At 33.0% G+C, this 24,706-nt stretch overlaps 3 protein-coding genes across 7 annotated transcripts; all 3 read right to left on the reverse strand.

Annotated features, from left to right (window-relative positions):
• Positions 1-451: 451 nt before the first annotated feature.
• Positions 452-6,355, reverse strand: LOC139526921 (uncharacterized). Of its 5 annotated transcripts, none has more exons than XM_071322095.1 (3): positions 6,249-6,355; positions 3,586-3,627; positions 452-2,449 (listed from the first exon to the last, which is right to left on the reverse strand). In XM_071322095.1, exon 3 carries the CDS (start codon positions 2,446-2,448, stop codon positions 535-537), a length of 1,914 nt encoding a protein of 637 aa, XP_071178196.1. In that variant the 5' UTR covers position 2,449; positions 3,586-3,627; positions 6,249-6,355; the 3' UTR covers positions 452-534. The 5 variants fall into 5 exon arrangements, with proteins under 5 accessions (XP_071178196.1, XP_071178198.1, XP_071178194.1 ...); XM_071322097.1 differs by lacking the exon at positions 6,249-6,355 and adding an exon at positions 3,867-3,929; XM_071322093.1 differs by lacking the exon at positions 3,586-3,627 and having other exon boundaries at positions 6,249-6,349.
• Positions 6,356-12,457: 6,102 nt separating this feature from the next.
• Positions 12,458-15,904, reverse strand: LOC139528990 (tripartite motif-containing protein 3-like). Its single transcript, XM_071325229.1, has 2 exons — positions 15,795-15,904; positions 12,458-13,532 (listed from the first exon to the last, which is right to left on the reverse strand). Exon 2 carries the CDS (start codon positions 13,529-13,531, stop codon positions 12,458-12,460), a length of 1,074 nt encoding a protein of 357 aa, XP_071181330.1. The 5' UTR covers position 13,532; positions 15,795-15,904.
• Positions 15,905-18,240: 2,336 nt separating this feature from the next.
• LOC139526922 (uncharacterized) lies at positions 18,241-24,332 on the reverse strand. Its single transcript, XM_071322099.1, has 2 exons — positions 24,195-24,332; positions 18,241-21,643 (listed from the first exon to the last, which is right to left on the reverse strand). The coding sequence occupies exons 1-2, from the start codon at positions 24,203-24,205 to the stop codon at positions 19,735-19,737; spliced, it is 1,920 nt and encodes a 639-aa protein (XP_071178200.1). The 5' UTR covers positions 24,206-24,332; the 3' UTR covers positions 18,241-19,734.
• Positions 24,333-24,706: the final 374 nt, after the last annotated feature.

Raw genomic sequence — 24,706 nt, forward strand, 5'->3', positions numbered from 1 at the left:
CGGCTTTATACATATTTTGATATGAGCGTCTCTGATGAGTCTTATGCAGACGAAACGCGCCTCTGGCGTACTAAATTATAATCCTGGTACCTTTGATAACTATTCAAACTTATCAAGGCAACACATAGAACTTAACTAAAATGTTATAAACTACGAAGATTCTATTTAAACATATATGTATAAGTATATTTTGTGTTTCGTGTTTGTTATACTAATCAATCAACAGTAATTAAAAAAGCACAAATGGATAACTATGGACAGTGTATTATACAAAGAAATAATTTGAAAATATTCGACGGTTAAAATTATGAATTTCAATTGTCGTTTGCATTTGATAGATCTGCTGACAAGTCATTTTATGTTTATTGATTACAATAAACAATAAAATAGATGTTTGCACACAAGTTTGATTGTGTTAATATATGATTTATGATATTAAAGTAAGACATTATTGAAATTTCATGCACTCAACTTCTACTTTGCTCGACAACAAGGCCGTCCAATGAGTAAACGAGTTGATACTTTTATTTATTTCTAACATGATTGTAATTTATATAGTCTTATTAACTCTGTTTTATCTATTACAGACAACAGATTTCGACCAACGACTAAACTATTTCCGTCACCGAAGTAATTAGGAATTTTTAATGTTGACACTGGTTTCAAATCACCATCAACCGACAGAACACGCACTGCTTTTGATTCACGTAAGAATACATATATTTTACCATCATCAAAACAAACGCCTTCTGGGGTGTCATTTAAATCGTATGTCCATTTGACGCGTGCATTTTGATTGAAACAAGAAATAAAACTGTTGGTTTTAGTTTCAATGCTAACTACTATATTCCCATTTGGAAGACAACATATGCTTTTTAGAGGCATGATAAAAGGATCTCCAAACTCGTTTGGTTCGCAAAGAAAATTTTCACTAAAATGTTTAAGAACATTTCCATCGACGTCGATGATGTCAATATGCGATGTTACACCACGTGACCAATCAAAGTTAACTCTTTTCTTTGAAGCACCACTGGGACTTGAATGACTAATGACTGCAAAAGTACAATCCGGCAACTGAGAGATACTAAAGTACGCATTTTCAGTTACTTTTTCGGATATAATACTCAAACTGTTATAAGTTGATAAACGGATAAGACGCGATTGTTTCCCAGGGGAAGTAACTAAGACATCGTCGTTTTCATGGATATTGGTGATGTCGTATATACCTTGAATCAGAACTTCATCAATGAATTGATTTTCAATAGTGTCTCTGAATCTTTGTACCTTAAAGTTTGCATTATCTATAGCAATTATGGAATGTCCATGAATAATTACACCTGTAAATCTTGCAGTTATTTTATTTTCTGATTCACTCGGATCACGTTGAATTGCTAGAAACGGGTCAAGTTCTAATGCACGAAGAGGTAAAACGTCTGATGAAAATTTGATGCGCTTGCTGCATACTGTGGCTTCTGTGTCCTCGAAGTCGACTGCATCAGCAGGAACAACATGAACCGTTCCTATCGGTTGATCAATCAGTGTTTCACATAAATTCAGAAACTTTTCGTTTAGTTCCAGTTTAAGCTCAATTGGATTATCTGATACCGCAAGCGAATAAAGCAGATCCGTATTTTTCTGCAGACTTTCCGGAATTTTTGACAACACGGTCAAAATGTCTTTAGTTGAAGTCAGGGATTTTGATAATTCTACTTCATCACGGATTCGTTTTAAATCTTTAACAATTCCTTCTGTTCTTTTCTTCAATTCTTCTACGTTTGTAACGCTATCAACTTTGCTCAATATGTCTAAACATTTTCGATTTATCATTTTCTCAAAATCTTGAACAATTGTCTTCAATTTGTAAATAGTACTTCTTATCTGCTGCCTTGATTGCACCAATAATTGATCTTTGTCGATCTCTTTAAAGACAATATCCTGTCCGGTGATTATTAAATTTTCTATTTCGTCATACGCATCTCTCAATTTTTCCCTTGCTAAGTCGGCACACTTTTTGAAATTTTTGCAATTACATTCGGTACCCCTATGATTCTCAACAGCACATTCGGAACATATAATTTTATAACACCCAAAACAGAAAAAGTCACACAAGTTTTGTGGGTGATCGGAACATAGTATACCATCTTTAGGTTTTGTTTCCGTTTTTGTATCACCTGATATAGCCTGGAGTAGCAGTAGAGATAACTCGTCTGTTGGAAAGGAACTAGCCCATTGTTCTGCTGATATGGTATAAGATGACGCTGTAATCTCGCGTCTATCCACAGGACACGAGAATTTGTTAAAACGTCTAGTTGATTCTATCAATTGGGTTAAACATTCAAAGCATATCGAATGGTCACATGGTAATAGTTTCGGATCTTTTAAAGTGTCCCGACATATAGGACAGGATAAATGATCAGATGTTATATTATCTGCTAGTCTTCTCTGCATTCTATAAAAGGAATACAAATCTATATGTTAATTTAGAAATATTCTCAGGCATAATATTATTAGTTACATAGTGTGCTAGTGACCTAATACGGTATATATGGGGTCAGTAAATTCCATATGGGGTGAGAGCGAAGAAGCTCGAATCCCCATATGGAATTTACTGACCCCATATATACCGTATTAGGTCACTAGCACACTATGTAACGAATTTATCTTACCGACTATCTTAACTTGTGAAATTTAGACTAGTGTCCTATCAAAATGAGCAAGTCTTCAATACTTTTAGCATTAAGAAACTACTTCCATTGATCCTACAAAAACAGATACCAACAATAACAACTTGTTAGGTTTAAATGTGTTTTATGAATTTATTTCAATCTTAATCATCACTTTCTTCGTCTGTTGAAACCTTTAAGATTTTTTCTCAGTACCGTTTTGTTTTTAGAAAGGGACGTAACACCACTACTAACCGTGTATGAAATAAGCCCCGCCTCCCTACTACCTTATAAGGAATATTAACGGACATAACTCCACTACTAACCGTGTATGAGATAAGCCCCGCCTCCCTACTAACCTAATATCAAATATACACGGTCTCCACGAGGGCGCTTTTAACCAATCACATTCCTAGAAATGTATAGGAGGTAAGATAAAGTAAGATCTGATGCTCTAACAATGTTGTAGAGAGTTTAAAGTTATTGCTTGACAATAACAAAACAAAGATAGTTCATACCAGTAGAATAACTTTTTAGAATCAAACATTTGTTAATGTTCATGGCCGGACTGAATATGTGTGAAATGTATGCCACTGGACGTAAACAACGTGTTTTGTGATTGGAAGATCAATCATTTATCGAATATAAAATAACAATAAACAAAAGAGAAACTAAAAGAATGAAAAATAATCGGCCGCAATTAACTTTTTTATTTTTAATTTAGAAAAAACAGTTAGAGAAGATTTGGTATTGACAGTCTTTTTTGACCGACAAAGACAACACAGATGAAATTAAATATACTGTAAGAATTCGATACAGATTCGAAACCAATGACTTTTGTATGTTACTTTTTCATTAATATTATTGCCAATATAATACACAGAAATACACACAACTATATAATGTCTTTTGATTTACTTACATTTTGCTCAATTACATTCAGGTAATGAGTATCACTCGAACTCTGCAGAATAAAAACTAAATTATATTATTTCTTTAAGGTAGAGATCAATTTCCGACAATGAAATATACAAAAAGTGTGTATTTTGATTTTATACTTACATTTTACTCTTTCAGCGTAAAGAACAGTGAGGAATCAAATAGAAATGTATAATGATATTATTTCTTTACGATTAAAATGAGCAACTTTTTACATGAACATAAATACAATGTACATGCAATGCACTTTTAATATTTACTCACATTTTCAATGCAGAATCGAAACTAAGTATTGTTGAATATTGTTTAAATTTAGAAAAATCATATGATTATATGACGTACATATACCACTTAAACTATGACACCAGGATTGTGTTAACATGGTTAAAAAGTATATACAAAGTTAGGAAGTTTTACTTCAGTGATTTAATTATGAACATAGGGAAATTTGCCAGTATATACAATATATACATGTATATTAAATAACGTTTTACGGATTGTTTTAATACGAATTATATGCTAATTGAATGTATAAGGAGAGACAATCCTTAATTAAAAATGTTGAAGTATATGACATTATGTTGTTAATTAATAACTCTGTTTACTACATATTTTGGTATTTATATTCATTCACTCATATGGTCTATGCATCAGGAATAAACATTTTAGTTTTTATTATAAAACAAGTTGTTGGCAAGATTTGGGTAATGTTCTGCTCATATATTGTATTATGATATGACACTAAAGTCCTAACGAGAGGAATTGTGCTTGATTTTCATATGCTGCAGACATAAGCTTTAACCGACGTTGTTTTTTTAGAAACACTTCCGGGTGCTGAATTTCCCCGCTGCGTCCATTTATTTGAGTTTTATGTCACATTTTGATAATCTTTATTTATCTTTCATTACATTTTACTGTCATTATTGAGGTTGTACTGTAGTTAAACATATACCCTCGGTATTTACCGTCTTTGGGTGGGTTAACTTTATGTTCGTTTCTAAAAAAATATACCCTTGAATGGAAAGTTCACACATGTGTATTTATACTATTAACATTCCCAAAACAGGCATGGTTTGTGAAACAGCTGTATTTACAAAGTGCAACCTACACAATTCGTTTTTCGTTGTTGTTGTTGAAATGTTTTCTTTTCCCTTCTCTTTTATTGGGGAGAGGAAAAGGGAGTTCGCACTTAACTTACACATTCTTTTGTGGTAGGGATCAGCAGCTGAGAAAATTATTAAAATTTTCATGTTTTCCAAATTCAGAAAACTGCATAAGCTTTCATTTATAATTTACAATTTATATTTTATTACCAACGCCATTTCATTGAGAGCATACATAGATTTGTCAAATTATATCTAACTTTAAGGCAGTTTAGAATGCTTGTTTAAATGCAGCGAACATGCGGGAAAATATGACAAAATCAGCAATCTTATAGTCAATCAAAGTTTCAAAACTCCATCTTAGATTATGAAGCATGGACATTACCTATTCCAGCGTCTCACAATTACCACTGATAACTTCATAAGTGACATTAAAGTTTGTTTTGTTTGTAGTTTTTATTTATCTTAATCTTTTATTAATTTGTTTGACAAAAAGACTCTCAATTTTATTACGTCATTTCATTGAGAGCAAAAACAGATTTGTCACAAAATGGTCATTATTTATCAGACCATATATTTATTGCACCCAGATGCGGCGGAAATCTTATATATCTAATTAAATTAAATTGCTTGTGTATAGTGTGGTATTTAGAAAATAAGGATTTTAGAGGGTGTACTACGTCGCTGCTAAACAAAGTGATAAGTTATTGATGTTCAGTCCGTCTGTATCTCCCCGCTCAGATTATAATAAAATTGCATATTACGGCTTTGCGACGTCTAATACGTTAACTCCGTCTTTTGACCGGACCATATGCCTATATAACCCTGCTCAGTCGCTATGTTATTCTCGTTTCACGGCCTTGAGACGAGAGCAGGCATTATCTGCGACGTCACAATGGTTTTCGTCGTATAGATATCGTAAAATATCAGCCGCTCGACACAATGTATAAAGCTCACTCGCTTATAGGTTTCACATTGTGCCTCGCGGCTGATGTTTAACGATATCAATGTGTAGAAAATCCGATAATCTGTGCACTTGTGAAACATAACAAATGTACTAGATAAAACATTGTTGACATATTTATATTGTAAAATATCCAATATACTGATAACATTATAATCGATACATAGATAATGCCGAACTCAGAAACAGCGGTTACTGTCCTCTTTACTACGCTACGTTGACATGATAGTTTAGTGAAGCAACGTCACCACTGTTTCGGAGTTTGATCTGATGCAATTTCTGTTTATCCCATTCGACACATATTTTTAACTTATTGATTGAGTAAAAATATCTTTTAAAGAAATGAACCAAAACTGTATGTTCCCGCTTCTTGAAGTATATGCTTAATTTTCTCTATAAAAATAGACTAAATGTTTTGTATTTTCTTACATTTTACTTATTGACATTCATGTAAAACAGTGAGGAATGCAATACTGTATTAAAATGTATGTAACTATGTGTATGTTATTATTTCTAATATAATTATAATCAATTTTCTAGATATAAATTGACAAACCATGTGTATTTTGACATACTCACATGTTCAATACAGAATCGAAACTAATTTGTTTTTTTCTGAATACAGTTATTACGTACATGTACACAAAACATAAACAATCAACACTATGGACACAGGATTGTGTGGCAGTCTATATATAAAGTTGGAAAGTTTATTTCTGAATAAGTGATTTATTACGCATAAAGGGGAATTTGCCAATATCTATATATAGCATGTAATATTTAACTGGTTTATTTTTAAATCTGAAATTTATGTTAACCAGAGACATATATATGTATATATTGTCTCTTTGACACATTCCCCATATCCATTCTCAATTTTATAGTACAGTAAATAGATAAAATTAGGACCTACATGTAATTACTAAACAATTCAGTAAATACTTGTAATTACTTATCAATTTAGTAATTACATATAATATTTACTGATTGGTACAGTGATGATATTAATTTAATTTACTGATTTTTTTTGTAATTTTTACAGCTTTTGACTGTCTTAACATTTTTCTTTTAATATTTTGGACATAATTCAAGAAACCTTATTGAAAAGTGAAAACAACATATTATACATTTCATGCATATTGACCGCTTTTCTTGATAAACCTTCATGTAGAACACTCATAAGCGAATATTTGAAAGCCAAGGATTTATAAGGACGCAAAACGTTATAGAGCTATTATAATAAAAAAAAAAATTAACTTTTATAGCTGACTATGCGGTATGGGCTTTGGTCATTGTTGAAGGCAGTACGGTGACCTATAGTTGTTTATTTCTTTGTCATTTTGGTGTCTTGAGGAGAGTCGTCTCATTGGCAATTATACCACATCTTTTTTTTTATGAATAGACTAGCCCAACCATCTAAGGTCAACTTTGCCTGTGGGAGTTGACAGTAAAGGGGTACAGTTTGTAAGGTTTACTTGATGGTTAAGAAATCAAAGGTCCTTTTTTGTACAGTGTGTGTATTGAAACTGAAATCCTCAAATTTGACAACAATAAACCAAACTACCGAAAAAACCTGGCATTTTGTTAGATCAAAATATATCTCAGATAGTTGTATCAAAATCCAAGTTAATTTGAAAAAGTTATAGAAATAATTTAAGATGAATACTAGTATCTGGATTTAATCAATTCTTTTTTACCTTTTAATTAAATTCTTTTATTTCACAGCAACGAACCAACACTACCAAATATCCTGGAATTTTGTAAGACCTATATTTAATTTAGTTAAATGGGCTGATTCAAACCAGTCAAGACTAAATTCAAAGGTCAAGACTAGTCGAGACAGGTCGAGACAGGTCGATACTGATCATGCTAAGTCAAAACTTGTCAAAACATGTCGAGACTATTCAAGCCTTGGTCAAGACCATTTCAGACTACACCGAGATAATCAAATACTGAATCAGACCTATTAAGTAAAGTCGAGTACAGTTAAGAAAGTACTGCCGAGATAACGTCAAGACTAGTCGAGTAAAATCTGTGATTTTACTGGTCGAGCACAAACTATGGTCTATTCAGACTCTGAGCAGTTTGTAGTGCATTATGTAACCCTGTTTTAGGTCTGTACTATGATAGACTATGGTACAGATATATGGTAATGTGAACTGCAGTCACACAAGATAGCCAATAAAACTGATAAATATCAGTAAGACCTTCAGGCACCTATGATTGTCTATGGTACAAAGTTGTATGACTTCAAGTTACCTATAAACTATGAAACAGATAGACGCTATGGGAGCTGCAGGCACATATACATCTTATCGCTTATCTCGGCTGACCCGGCCGCTTGAACTTTTGACGCATGCAACAATCACTTTTCCGTTGTGGAAACCTGCAGTCATCTATAATGAGCTACGGTACATACAGATAGCAGTGTGACCTGCAGGTACTTTTATAGCCTGAGGTACAGATAAGTATCATCTATGTCCCGCAGGCTCATAGTATAGGCTATAGTGCATATATAAGGTGAGGTGACCTAAAGGCTCCTATGATGGGCTATGGAACAGAGTTCATTATTTTGCACATAAATTAGACCGTTAATTTTTTGGGCTTTGCTCATTATTATCACCGTAAGGGGACTTTCAGTTGTTTTGTTAATTTCTGTGTCATTGTGTCTATTGTGGAGAGCTGTCTCATTGACAATAATATCACATCTTCGCTTTATATAGATGTACATGTATATGGGGCAGATATTTGGAGATGTGACCTGCAGGCACATATTACGGTCTATGGTACATATAATTAGCAGTGTGACCTACAGAATCAAATGATAGGCGATGTTACATATCTTAATTGATGTAATTTTCAGGCACATTTGCTACAGATAAATTTTGATACGACATGCATGCACCTGTAGTATTGTTTATTATTGTACACGTAGGTTTGATAAGTGGTGTCTAGCAGTAATTCTTCACATAAGCCTTTATCACCGTTCAAAACATAAACATGAACTAAAATTAAAAATCATACAAGACTAACAATGGAAAGAGGCTCCTGACTTGGGACATTCTCAAAATGGAGCGGAGTTAAGATGTTTGTGAGATCTCAACCCTCCCCTTTACCTCTAAGAGACAACAACCCGACAAGAGAAGAAAACAGTCCTAGGTCACCAACGGGTCCTCTACTCAGCGAGAACATATCGCACCCGGATCTTATATTATTCATGTTATATGTTTGCATATTTTCAACATTCCCTGAAACGTTTCCTTGTTTTTTTCAAAAGAATAATTAATAGTATTTAAAAATCAAATACTACTATAATTTATTAATAATGTCAGTATACTAAAAGATATAAAAGCAAGAGGTATTCACCTGTGCATTTTACACTATTCTAAAATATGCTTCCCGTTAATTTAAACACCTCAAAATACGTTTTATATATAGTAATCAATGTCATAGTTGTGATCAGTGTATATTACATTACAATACAATATGACATAATACCATTAGACGCTTTACAATTCACACATATGTAAAAGAAGGTAAACAACTATCGTCTTACTTCTGAGAAGATCAAGTTATTTTTTTTTCTCGAAGAAACAAATATCGTTCGAATAAATAGGAACATAACATATTCACAGTCCTTTAATTAAACTTGACCAACGTGTTGATTTTTAGCTGTTGTTAATGTATTTTAATCTCAAATTTCAATGTCCAATAACTATCTGCAATAATTATTTGGGTAAACACTAACGAAGGGTGTTAATAGAAATATATATATGTGGTATGATGACTAGAGCGAATAAGACATCTATCCATCCAAGTAATAATGTGTAAATTTATTCTAAAAAGTAAACAATTATAGGTCAACGAATAGCTTTCAACATGGAATTTCGACTCACACCCAAAATCAATCTATAACGGGCGCCAGTATAAAACAATCAAACAGTAAGACCAATGGTATAATCTATATAAAAAAAAAGAGAAACGAGAAAAACTTATGAACCACATCAATAAACAAAACCCACTGAAGAAAGATCGGTTTAAACGTTCAAACAGGAGCTAACAATCACCATTTACTGACACAGTTGACTGTAGTGAAACATAGAAAGACGCACTAAAAAATACTAATCAAAACGGTTATCCGCGATAAAAAAATGTTCCCCTTGTATCTTATATTTACAAAAAAATAAATAAAAAATAAACATACACTTCACGAGTAAATTTGATCTCTAACAAAATGTACATACATTATTAATATAAAAAGAGAGACGTAAAACAATGTCCAATAAATAACATATCTTGAAGTACCTTCATAAACTCATCATTGTACCGTGATACAATGTTTATATGCCAAATGCGTATACACACATTAATTCAAAATGCATTTAAACAAAACGCACATGGGGATGATAGAAACATTAATATCTTGGTTAATACCCTTATCAATTTACAGAAATGGACTCTTTTATATTTGCAAAATGATAGTTTACTGAAACCGTAAAACAAATTTTGAATTTGCTTATATATTTGGAAAACAGATAGTACTGTATTATTGCCAGCCGTTGTAGAAATAACCCATTTTATATTGATATGAATGATTCATTATCAACATGTTCAAAATTGAGTATTTTGTATCATTAATAATTGTTATAGCATAATAATAGTAACATGGTGTGTAAGTGACATAATACGAGGAATTTGGGATTAGTAAATTCAACATTGGGTGAGAGCGAATGCACTACTACTACTATGATAACTATAAGTTTTACTACAAATACTACTACAACTACTACTACTACCACAACACTATTACTACAACTATAACTTATAGTTTTACTACTACTACGTCGTACTACTACTACTACTACTACTACGTCGTACTACTACTACTACGTACTACTATTACTACTACTACTACTACGTACTTCTACTACTACGTACTACTATTACTACGTACTACTACTACTACTACTACTACTACTACTACTACTACTACGTACTACTACTAATACGTACTACTACGTACTACTACGACGAACTACTAATACTACTACTACTACTACTACTACTTCTACTACTACGTACTACTACTACTACTACTACTACTACTACTACAATTACTACATACTACCACTACTACTACTACTACTACTACTACTACTACTAAGTACTACGTACTACTACTACTACTACTACTACTACTACTACTACTACTACTACTACTACTACTACTACTACTACTGCTACTACTACTACTACTACTACTACTACTACTACTACTACTACTACGACTATTACTACTACTTCTACTACTACTACTACTACCACTACTACTACTACGTACTACTACTACTACTACTACTACGTACTACTACTACTACTACTACTACTACTACTACGTACTACTACTACTACTACTACTACCACTACTACTACTACTACTACTACCACTACTACTACCACGTACTACTACTACTACTACTATTACGTACTACTACTACTACTACTACTACTACTACTACTACTACGTACTACTATTAAAACTACTTCTACTATTATTTCGTTTAAGTTCATGAACATTTCTTAATATATTTGTATATACATACATGTATATATAAACAATTTATTTACAAAAACGTTTATAAATATGAAAAGTTTTCTAAATAATTGATTTATGTACGAGGTCCTAAATTATGTGGAGCAAACCTTTTTAAAATCAACGACTCTTTTACAAACGTACAATGCCTTCCCATCCACAAATCATATACACATTGGTTCAATTTTATCATCGCAACTTATATATTTTAATTAAATCAGTTTTGTCTATCACAGTCAAAAGATTTCTGCAAACAATTAAATTATTCCCGTCACCGAAGTAGTTAGAAAGTCTTAACGTTGACACTGGTTTCAAATCTCCCTCAACTGATAAAACACGCACTACTTTCGATTCGCGTAAGAATACATATATTCTGCCATCATAAAAACAAACACCTTCTGGGGTGTCATTTAAATTGTATGTCCATTTGACGCGTCCGCTTTGATTAATGCAAGAAATAAAGTTGTTTGTTTTTGATTCAATGCTAACCACTATAGCCCCATTTGGAAGACAACACACATTATGTAGAGGCATTATAAAAGGATTACCGAATTCGGATGGTTCACAAATACAAGACTCACTTAAATGTGTTAAAACATTTCCCTCGACGTTGATAATATCAATATGTGACGTTACCCCACGTGACCATTCAAAATTAATCCTCTTGTTTGAAACGCCACAGGGACTTGAATGACAAATCACTGCGTACAGATGATCTGGTAATCGTGATATATCATAATACGCCTGATCAGTTACAGTCTTTGAAACTATGCCCAAACATTTGTAAGTTGACAAACGGAAGAGACACGACTGTTTCCCAGGGGCAGTAACTAGGACATTGTCGTCGTCTTGAATATTTGCAATAGCGTATACACCTTGAATTGAAATTTCATCAATAAACTGTTCTTTCACATTGATCCGGAATCTTTGTACCTTAAAATTGGCATTGTCTATCACAATTATCGCATGTCCATAAAGAATTAGACCTGTAAATCTTGCGGTTATTTTGTTCTCTAGTCCAATTGGGTCAACTTTATCACTGTACTATTGTGCATATTTTAGGGGCCAGCTGAAGGACACCTACGGGTGCGGGAATTCTCGCTACATTGAAGACCCATTGGTTGCCTTCGGCTGTTGTTTGCTCTATGGTCGGGTGGTTGTCGCTTTGACATATTCACCATTTCCTTTCTCAATTTTATTTAATCTCGAGAAAAGGTTCCAGTTCAAGTGCTCGAGAAGGTAATACGTCTGAAGAAAATTTGACTCTCTGACTGCAAACTGTGGCCTCCGTATCTTCAAAATCTAAGGAATCAGCAGGCAGAACGTGAACTGTTCCAATTGGTTGATCAACAAGTAAGTCACACAATTCAAGAAACGTTTCATTTAGTTCAAGTTTTATCCCAATTGGATCATCTGATACTGCAAGGGAATTTAGCAGATCAGTATTTTTCTGTATACTGTCGGGAATTTTCGATAAAACAGTCAACATATCCTCGGTTGAAGTTTGAGATTTGGAATGTTCTATGTCACCACGGACTCTTTCTAATTCTTTAACGATTCCTTCCGTTTTTTTCTGCAGTTGTTCAACGTTTACAACGCTTTCAACTTTGTTCAAAATGTCTAAACTCTTTCGATTTACCCTTTTCTCGAAATCATGAACGATGCTCTTTAATTTAAAAATAGTAGTTTTAATTTGCTGTCTTGATTGCATTAGGAGTTGATCTTTTCCAATCTCTTTATAATTAGTAACGATGTCCCGTCCGTAGCTAATTATATTTTCTATTTCGTCAATCGAATTTTTCAATTTCTCTCTTGCTAAGTCGGCACATATTTTGAAATTCTTGCAATCACAGTCGAAACTGCTATGTTTGTCAACAGCACACTCGGAACATATTATCTGATAACACCCGAAACAGAAAAAGTCACAAAATTTCTGAGGATGTTCGGAACAAGGTATATCATTTTTATAGTTTTCTTGCGTTTTAACACCACCCGAGATAGCTTGTAATAACACTACAGCTAAATCGTCTGTTGGAAAAGATTTAGCCCATTCTTCTGCTGATATTGTGTAAGATGGCATTGTTATCTCACGTCGGTCCACGGGGCACGTGACTTTGTTAAAACGTCTTGTTGAGTTTATCAACTGGGTCAAACATTCACAACATAAAGTATGGTCACATGGTAATAATTTTGGGTTTTTTAATGTGTCTCTACATATAGGACAAGATAAATGATCAGATGCTATGTTATCTGCAAGTCTTCTCTGCATTCTGTAAAAGAATAAATGTTTTATGATCTGCTTATATCTCTGAAACAGTAGAGGAAACACCTCAACTTATAATGTATAAAAACAGAATTTCTATAAGAGTCAGCCACCAATCGTATGCAGGAGAAACCATTCCCTTAACCAAGTGTAATATATATTAATATCAAATATCGTCATCGATACCTAAACCTTTAAACATGTATACAAGTTCTGGAAGTAATTGTGCTGGAAAATTATTTTTATCCGTATACAATTTTAGCTGCATGCATATGTTAACGGAATAGAAGCATGATAGAGATTATTAGTGTTTAAGCTAAAACGACTAATTTATTAAATAACCAATGTTCTTTCTTTTGAGTATTATTATTTAGTGATTTATTCGGCGAATTTACACATCAATAAATTTCTAAGAGACTACAATATTTCTCATCCAAAACCAAGTTATGTGAATCCATTTTTATACTAATTGAATTAATCATTTAAGTATGACGTGTCTTTACCTAAAAAGGTTAAAGAGCAAAAACAAAAATAAAAAAAAATACGGAGGTTGCCAATTATTTTCGCAATGATCTTCTAAGACCATGTGCTTTTCAGAGTAAAGCATCATCGTATCGTCCACCGCTACTTATGTTTCTAGAGCGTAAATTATAATATTAATTTCAGAATTTTTTTTTTTTAAATGATATTCTATCATCACGTACTTATACCTACATTATATTATTTGACATTGGACTAGTTTTTTGTATTTGATGTAGCCTTGCAATTGTTTCTATTCGATCGCCACTGAGAAGTCTTCTGAAATCTAAACAGTGTCTTTCATACCAAATTATAACTCTGATATCTGTTTTGAATTATTTTGCAACCAATGGGTTGAAGACAATACGGATCGACGTTCGGTCACCTTGTGTATCAAAAACGCAGTAATCAGCATTTAAGTGTTGAAAAAAAATAACATTGATACCACCATACCGTTTCATCAGGTAATAATCTTCTACAGTAGTTCGTACATATACATATATATCTTATATTGTGTGTTTTAAGTAAATTGATGAAAATCCTGAATGATACTGATGTATAAGTTTAGCATGGTATCAATATCAGTTTATAATGTAATGACATACATAGAATTGTCTTATAACTTGTTGTTACATGCATCGTTATTTCATTTATATGTTGTTTAATATTATAATTATCTGAATTTGGATCACGCCTCTATTGTGCTCTTTCCAATAAAATATTGAATTGAATTGAATTGATATAATAATTATCTGTATATATGTCATGTATGTACTGTTTATAAAATGTTGATTTTTTCGAGAGAAGGCACACCTATTCGGCGTTTCGGTTTGTTATGCTCTTCGAATCCTAATTAATTTGCATTCGATATAGAAGGACCGAGCAATTTGATTATTAAATGATAAGCCTAGTATCTTTGATAATTTCGAAATTTGTTCCGTGACTGCGAGTAAACGTAGCTTGTAACTTCATGTTTTGTCTCCCTAGTTTGCTGTTTGTTTTGCTTCGTGTCGGTCTTATGAGTCAAACTATTTCCATCTGGTTTTTATAGTTTGTTCTTGAATTGTGCTGTGCATGGTTAGGGAGATTTATGCTTGTGACAAGATTGACCATGTTGCGTTCTCTTTATTCCGGTTATGTTTCGGGCGCCCTTGATGTAATGGTTGTCGTGTGTTGCTTTGTGTGATCCTTTTATCTTTTATCATAAATCAGGATGATCATTTTAATTCATTTGAATTATTACACAATACCATGACTAACGCCATGTAAATCCATGGCATATAGTTATAATATGTAGATTCAGTTAGGAGGGTTAAGAGAATTGAGTTTGATTAGGTAGCCTTTTCTACAGGACACAATCGAGCATAGGTCAAACACCATGTATATAGCCATTCTATGAACTCGACTTGTTCAACATAGAACATGCTTTTGAGTTTGCATGTGGGTGGGGAGATGGTTGAAACAACATTAATATAGAAAAGTCTCTTATTAGATACCACTAATATGATACATTTTAAGTGAGAATAACTTTGTAATTTACTAACTTATATCCAATCATTTTATTGTTGTTTAGAACGCATTTTTCTCCTAGCAGTACTGAAGAGTCTACTTGGCTCTCTTTATAATGGACTTTCATTATCCGAATAAAAAAAAATAATACAATACATAACTATATTGTAAATCGTCAACATATGAATATTTCTTGAATATAACAATAATGTATGAACTTTGATATACAAGATATACTTACATTTACTTATTCGGTTTATTCACAAGCAATCAGGTTAAGCACATAAATGCAATGCAGAAACGAAAGTAATGTCTTGTTGAATAGTTTAAATATAGAACATAACATGACATTACGGTTACCACATGATTGTGTTCAAATCAATGACAATGACTTCAGTAATTTAATATGTACTGCTAAGGAAGCCTGCCAATGCTTATATCATATTCTACCCTAATTTCAGTTTATCGGTATGTGGGTCATTTAAAAAAATGTAGAATGTTATGTATACACCCGAATATGCTATTTTTTTTTTATCTTAAAGGCAAATACAGTTGTCAGTGCTTAACTGAAAGTGTATAGAATTTTTCCATCAGATAATAAAAAAAAAAATACGATTTAGATCTATTTTGATAAGATTGAAATATATGTAAGTCCAATTTTTGCGTGAAAAGTTAGAACTAAAACTACTGACAGATCAGAAAAAACGGTTTCGATGAATGATTCAGCCAAATAAAGATTGTATACAGGATTACGACAGACTCTGTAACATCGTCAATACTTGTCCCAGCTAACGCTTATTACGGTTTACGAACTTAGAGTCTTTGTTATTCTATGCATAGTGTGTTTATGCATGTGTACATGTGTACATATCACGACAAAAAAAAAAAAGAAAATCGACAAACAACTAAAAACATAACATATCACAAAAACTAAAGAAAGTGAAATACTAAACTCATGACAGTTGTTGTGTTCTACATGTAATCTCTTGTTTAAATAGATCGCACACGGCATTTAGGAGTCATAACAAAGACAGGTTTGCTCGGAGTCGGAATATTGTGTTCGAGTAAGGTGACATGTCTTCCTGCAAACTGTAAGCTTCTAAGTTAGCACCTTCTAAAGCCGTCTCAGCGTGTTGGTCTAGTACAAAGAAGGGCACATATTCATATAACATGCGTTTTCGATAAAATATTATGCAATTACTAAAGTGGTATTTATGAGACTTTATCTACTTTGATTATATGATGGAATTTTATCATTAAGTAAAAGCGAGTCAGAATTCTTTACGGAATGAGTGTCGGGTTCAGTTTTAAGATCACAATTGCTTGTAAAATGTCTTATTACTTTTAAGTCACTGCTTAACAATAAATAATCATAACCAAAATCTTCCTTTTTCTAGAATGTAACCTAACGAATCAAACTTACAGGGTTTGTTCTTGTATAAACCACACGACACCAGCAACATGTGAAGGTCACCTCCGTGATAGGGTTCGTCTTTTTTTGCCACGGTGTTGTCAGTTTATTTTCGACTTACAAGTTTGAACGTCCATTTGGTATCCTTCGCTTCTCTTTCTTTAAGTCGTCACAACGAAAGTTTAACAGTCTTCATAATTGATTGATCGTAATGAAATCTCAGCGTCACAGATGATAACTGATGTGTTTAAATTGTTTTAGTCATATGAACACTGAGTATGTTTATATCATTAATAACATTGCCATGTGTAGAGTAGAAAATGTGTAGATTAAAGGAGCACATATTATCACCCGCTTATTTTTTTCAATTTATCCACACTGTTATTTCTAGTTAGTGTTTTGTAGACGGATACTTGTTTCATCGTCATTTGAATTACCATGATATTGTCAATCTTTCTTTCGACTTATTGATACGAGATTTGATGTACCCTCGGCAGCTTCCGCCTCTTTATTTTTTAAAACATTTGTGTGTGATATGTCTTGGAAAACGTTCAAGTTGGAGCGTCACTAATGGGGATGTATTTAAACATGACAATTATGCCGAGAAAAAAAAATCTAAACTCAAATATTGCAGAGTTTTGACATGCCACTGCATGTATTTTTAACAGCTTCTATGTAATCTAAGATCTTCTAAATCTCACATTTTGTGGCGCCTGTTCCAATTAATGATCCTGTTTCAATGTTTCAGGCATTTGGGCAATTTGCTGTTGCTCATCTATGAATAAGTTTAAAAGGACAAGGTCAGAATGACTTCTCATCAAATTCGAAACTTTAAAAATAAATAGAAAATATTTGTGTATAATAAAAACTTATAGACAACTTTTCTGTGAAGAGGTACATGAGGTATGAGACTTATTTTTATGATTCGCGGGGTTTGCCATACTAATGTTTACTTTCAAAAGTATTGATGCAGAGATTCCTTGATAACGTCCAGTGACAAATAGTTGATCCGTATTCAGGAGAAAAACTTTTAAACTGTTTATACTATAGGTAGGTTATGCAAGATGGGACGAACAGGAACGGAATGCCATGAAATATACCCGTGGAAAACACTTGTATCTTAATGGAGGAAAACATTTGCCTTACAAACAACCAACAACGGACCTTAGATGTTTTTGATTAATGTAGACAACATCACGCCTACTGCTAGATCTTCCCTACACGAGAAATCAGATTGAACGCTAACCCCCGCACATATACATGTGTTCAGAAATCATATTAAGTTAAGCTTTATTCTTCAATTCTAAACAGATGCCAATGAGACAACTCTCCACAAGAGACCAAAATGACATAAAAATTTATATATAAGTTTAGTAGTAATATATATATATATCAAAGTCATTTTAACTGTGTCACTAATTTACTTTACTAACATATACACATGGAAAAAAGTATTGCAACACCTTGATTTTTTAAAACTTGAAAAATCAGCTTTTTTATTTAGGATGGAATATGATCAAATATTTGTAAAATAATATTGAAACGTAGTTAATGATAACATTGGCATTAAAACGACTATAAAATGTATGAAAAAACAGTTCTATCTAACCAAAATTTTTATAACAAAATGAAGTGTTTTTTGTACAAAAAAAATGCATTTTGCAACTTTTACTGTGGTCGAACTTTACAATGTCAGATATTTCAAAATTAATCTTTAGATGATTGTTCACATCATTGTTGATCGTTATACGCCAAAGAATTAGTACTTTGTGCGAAGCCTCCATTCAAAGTGATAACCGCATCTTAACGTCTTCTGATTACTTCCATAAGTCGACTAATTTGTTGCTAAGGTAGCAGCAACCATTATTGACGAAGGGTATTGTTTATTTCATGACGTGTGTGAACTACGGTGTCCTTTCGTGCATTTTACGCCCAATAGTGTCCTATATATGCTCGATATGGTTCAAAGTCGGGCTACAATCGGGCCAAGGAAGATAAACCGTATTCCATTGGGACAATGGATCTTCCTCTACGATGCTAATTTCCAACTTTGGTGAGCTCTGCACTATATTGGATACGGGCAACTGTGTGTCTGTTCGGAGGCAAAGGCCTCCAAAATGGTCTTATCGCACGATAACCAGTAGCAATGAGCCGATCCCGAACAGTTCTTGTTTAAGGGCTCATAATTATATGGTCATCACTCTCTTTTCAGGATTGTATCGTTTTCAACGGGTTTTCTTCTGACCAACCTCCATTATGCTTAATTTTCCCTAGCAGATGTTATAGAGAGTCTTCTTAATCTCTTTAACATCGTTTGTTGCCTAATTTGTATTCTCAAAACGACTTATAGAGGAATGGTGATGACCAACAATACGTGCAATTGTCACAGCGACATACCTGCTTCTCTCATGCTGATTATCTGCTATCTCGCTGCAGTTATGAGTTGTGGATGACCAATTACAAGGTGTCAATCACATAACTTTATAAACTTGGTTATTCAAATTGTTGAAAACAATGAGGATAAAAACATATGTCTTATTGTTTACGAGTACAGTAGCTGCATATGTAGTTAAAAACTTATCGAGTCGATATTTATTTATTTAACTCAGGTGATATTTAAATAATGTTTAACTAGTTCTATTTCCACAAATTATATGACAAAAAAATAAAGAGTGTTTTTTTTTTAATTTGAATTTCAATTTGGTGTTGCAATACTTTTTTCCATGTGTATATAAACAATACGTCTGTATAAAACATTTATTCATTTCTATCATTGTAATTTATAAAGTTTTATAGAACTAGTTTTGTCTACCACTGTCAAAAGATTTCTGACTACGAGTAAACTACTGCCATCACCAATATAATGAGGAAGTTTAAAGGTGGACGTTGGTTTCAAACCACCCTCAATCGACAGGACACGCACTACCTGAGATTCCCGTAGGAACACATATATTTTTCCATCATAAAAACTAACGCCTTCTGAAGTATCATTTAAATTATAAGTCCATTTGACGCGTCCGTTTTGTTTAATGCAAGAAATAAAACTGTTGGTTTTAGTTTCAATGCTAACTACTATAGTCCCATTAGGAAGGCAGCACATACTTTTTAGAGGCATAATAAAGGGATCACCGAATTCGGTTGGTTCACAAAGAAAGGATTCACTAAAATGTTTCAAAACATTTCCATCGACGTTGATGATATCAATATGTGACGTAACCCCACGTGACCAATCAAAATTAGCTCTCTTTTTGAATGCACTGCTAGGTCTTGAGTGACAAATGACTGCGAACGCAGAATCTGGCAAACGCGAAATATCATAATAGGCCTTATCAGTAACTGTCTCTGACATTATGCTCAAACTCTTGTAAGTTGATAATCGAAAAAGACGCGATTGTGTCCCAGGGGAAGTAACTAATAAATCGTCGTTGTCATGGATATTGGTGATATCGTATGCACCTGGTATTGCAATTGCATCGATGAAACTATCTTTAATTGTGTCTCGGAATCTTTTTACTTTAAAGTTTGAATTGTCAACGGCAATTATTGAATGTCCGTGAAGTGTTAAACCTGTAAATCTTGCAGAATTGTTTTTCTCTAGTCCACTTGGTTCATCTTTAATCTGGAGAAATGGTTCAAGTTCAAGTGCACGAGAAGGTAAAACATTTGATGAAAATTTGATTCGCTGGTTGCACACTGTAGCCTCCGTGTCTTCGAAATATAATTTATCCGCACGAACGACATGAACTGATCCTATTGGTTGATCCACAAGTTTGTCACACAAATTCAAAAACGTTTCATTTAGTTCAAGTTTTATCTCAATTGGGTCATCTGACACTCCAAGTGAATTGAACCGATCAGTATTTTTCTGTAGATTTTCAGGAACATTTGATAAAACGGTTAGCATATCCTTGGTTGAAGTTTGTGATTTTACATATTCTATTTCATCACGGACTCGTTTCAAATCTTTAACAATTTCTTCTGTTTTTTTCTGTAGTTCTTCTACGTTTACAACGCTTTCAACTTTGCTTAATATGTCCAGACATTTTCTATTTACCATTTTCTCAAAATTATAAACGATGGACTTCAATCTTAGAACGGTATCTTTAATCTGCTGTCTGGATTGCGACAAGAGTTGATCTTTTTCAATCTCTTTAGTGACGATTTCCTGTCCGTGACAAATTAGGCTTTCTATTTCGTCAGATGCATCTCCTAATTTCTCTCTTGCTAAGTCGGCACAGTTTTTGAACTTTTTGCAATTGCATTCGGTACTTCTGTGATGCTCAACAGCACATTCTGAACATATAATATGATAACACCAAAAACAGAAAAAGTCACAAACATTATGAGGGTGTTCGGAACAAAGTATCGCATTTTTAGATTTTCCTTGCGTTGTCACATCACCTGCAACAGCCTGAAGCAAAACTATAGCTAACTCGTCTGTTGGAAAGGAATTAGCCCATTCTTCTGCTGATATATTATAAGAAGGCGCTGTTATCTCTCGTCGGTCTACTGGGCATGAAAATTTGTTGTAACGTCTTGACGAATGTATCAGCTGGGTTAAACATTCACAACATAAAGTATGGTCACATGGTAGTAGTTTCGGATCTTGAAAAGGGTCTTGACATATAGGACAAGACAAATGGTCAGATGCTATATTATCCGCAAGTCGTCTCTGCATTCTGAAAAAGAATATATAGATATTGTAAGATGTGGTATAATTGTCAATGAGATAACTCTCTATCTAAGTCATAATTCAAAACACTTAAACCACTACAGGTAAAGAAACGGTCTTCAACACGGAGCTTTGGCTCACACCAAACAGCAAGCTATAAAGTGCCACCAAAAATTACAAGTGTAAAACCATTCAAACGGGAATTATAACCAACAGTATAATCTATATAGGAAATGTGTGATGTGTTTTTCCAGGCATGCTGGTTTTTTTTTGTATCATCGTCCTCTTTGTTAAACAACCGATCAAAACATTATTGTAGCTACAATTGCTCATTTACCAACATGAACCGGATTGAACTTTTAAGATAACTTGGGAATATAATTATGGTCGTATTTCAGATCGGAAATAACGCTTGCTAAAAAAAGGCGTTAATTTCCTATGCGGGATTAACAAGTACACAGCCACGTCCGGTAAGAATGAGTATGTTTAGTCCGTTTCCTCGTTTAGAGAGTGCGCCACTACCTGTACGTTAAGAGCCCTCGAATAGCTGTTTTGGGAATTGACTATATGTGGTCTGCTACAAGTTAAAATGTATTTCCAGTATATATATATATATCCTCATTTTCCGCTGACAGTCAAGATTTCCCGACTTTCTATTCATCCCAGGCGGCCTATTACTACAGGAACAGCCTCTACATGGGTAACTATCGTATTTATCTCATTTTGTTTAAATTAAATATTTGCCTCTAGACATTAAGCAACTAATAATCAATCATCAATCAGTCAGCACCACAGGCAATCACATGTTATTCTGTATGTTGAATCTTATTTATTTATTGCTTGCGCAAACACACTTTCTACAGAAAGATAAGGCTTAAATTGAAAATAAAAAAACTGCATGTTTAGACTAATTGTTTACAATCAAAAATTGGACTTCAACTGCCTCTAAAACTACCTTTACCGAAAACTTCAATCAACAACTTTTAACCCTGAAGCCGGATAGACGGACAAAGGACGAAGGAACGGATGTACAGACCAAAAAACATAATGCCCCTTTCTGGGGTATGAAAGTGTTAGAAAGAGTATTATGCTTTTGTTAGAGATGATGATTTTTTTAGCTCTTTTTTAACGTCGTCAGTGTCAAATATTTTAAACAAATCTAGGAAAACAAATTAACAATTAAACTTAATAGTTGTATGGCCTTATATAGTAGCCAATTGAACTGCAGACGGTGAGGCACTTACTACCTGTACATGGCCTAGGATTTTGCATTCCAAATCAAACACTTTCAGGGCTCTGGAATACTAAATTTATAGAGGGGGATGACGTTTAGATTATGTTAATATATCTGTTGGCTGTTATATTTGTGACTGTTTTGAATTAAAGGAGATCAGGTATGAACACCGACACTAAGTCAAGTAAATAGTTTGAGAATAAATACATATATAATGTAATTTTATAGTTCTTTTATTTACAAAGAAAAATTAACTAAATATATTTAGGAATGGGAACTATAAATCCCTGTGCATCATCGCCACCGGAAATGGTTACCTACGAAGCGGCTAGCATTGGAAAAATATAAACAATGTAAGAATTCCTTTAAAATTAACCATTTCTACAGATAAAGTAAACGCTTTCGAAAGTATTTTAAAAAGTTCATTTTTTTTTTATGTCACATGTAGCAAAGAAAGAGAAGATTTTTTGTTGTACTCTTTGGTACGAGAAAAATCATTATATTTCAAGACAAAGTTTTTGTTTATGATTCTGTGATCATTTTATATTTACTGAAATTCATTATCCAAAAGATGCATTTTTTTGTGCATATATCTGTGTGTTTCTTTATTCTACATTGGCTAAAGGTATTGGGGGAGGGGTTGAGATCTCAGAAAACATTTGTCTGCTAATTGTTGGCAAATAAAAAATAAAAGCTTCATATATCAGAAAATCGTTTCAAAAAACGGTAACCTCATCGAAACGGTAGAAATGGTTAAACATAAAGGAATCATTACTCGTTTTCATTTTTTTTTTACTTTCTCTCCAAAAACCAATTTCAGATGATGACACAAAAAGTTCATTGGAGTTCATTGAACTTTAAGCATTATATATTCCTGGTAGTTTTTCCCACCTATTAAAATATTTGCAAGCTGGAAAATATTACCTATTTCAGCAAAACATCCTATCCTCATATTTATCATTTGTATCTATTGAAATGGCTATACAATCATTCTAAGGTTGTCATTTTTGGAAAATAAAGTGGTTAGAAAACGAAAGTAGAATGTTCAAAATTGTTATGTATGACCTTAGATTGGTTCTTACAGGAAGTTTTCATAATATTCGACCATATACACATTTCTAATTTTATCGAGCTGCAGTGAAAATTCTGCTTCGTTTCGCAACACATGAATTTTCAACATCCACAACAGTAACCAAGGTTCGCCTAGTACATATATGACATTTTGTACATTTGTTAACATATCAATATTTTCTTGATTGATATGATAAATTTTTATCATGAAAGTATATATTAACTACGTAATGGTATTTACTATATTACTTACATTTTACTCATTTGGTTTATTTACAATGAATTAATGTTACATAAATTACACATGCAGAATCGAAAGTAGAATTATGTAGAATTATATTCCTGTAGAGTGTATGACGTATGTACATACGAATAATCACCAAACCATATCATAGATTTTGTGACAGATTGTGTCTATAAGTACATTTACTTCAGTGATTAAAATTTGTTGCAGAAATACATTCTACCAACACGAGTCATGCATATGTTATACGTGGATGCTTTTTTACTGGTTTTACAAAATGAATGTATAACAACGGATTAAAAAGAGGGTGGGGGGGGGATTTTTTCAATTATTTTTTTTTCATCTTAATTCACTTGCTATACTTAACTTTTGTTTGGCAATATGACTTTTCAATTTGCTCTTTCGAAGTAAATAGACGCAGATATATTAAAGATATGAGACGACTGGATGCAAAGCAATACTAAATAAATGCTCAGTAGGAATTAAAACGAATTAAAATAAAACATTTAATTTTGGCAAAT

Source organism: Mytilus edulis, chromosome 6 (assembly GCF_963676685.1).
Source record: "Mytilus edulis chromosome 6, xbMytEdul2.2, whole genome shotgun sequence".
In the NCBI taxonomy this organism is placed as follows: domain Eukaryota; kingdom Metazoa; phylum Mollusca; class Bivalvia; order Mytilida; family Mytilidae; genus Mytilus; species Mytilus edulis.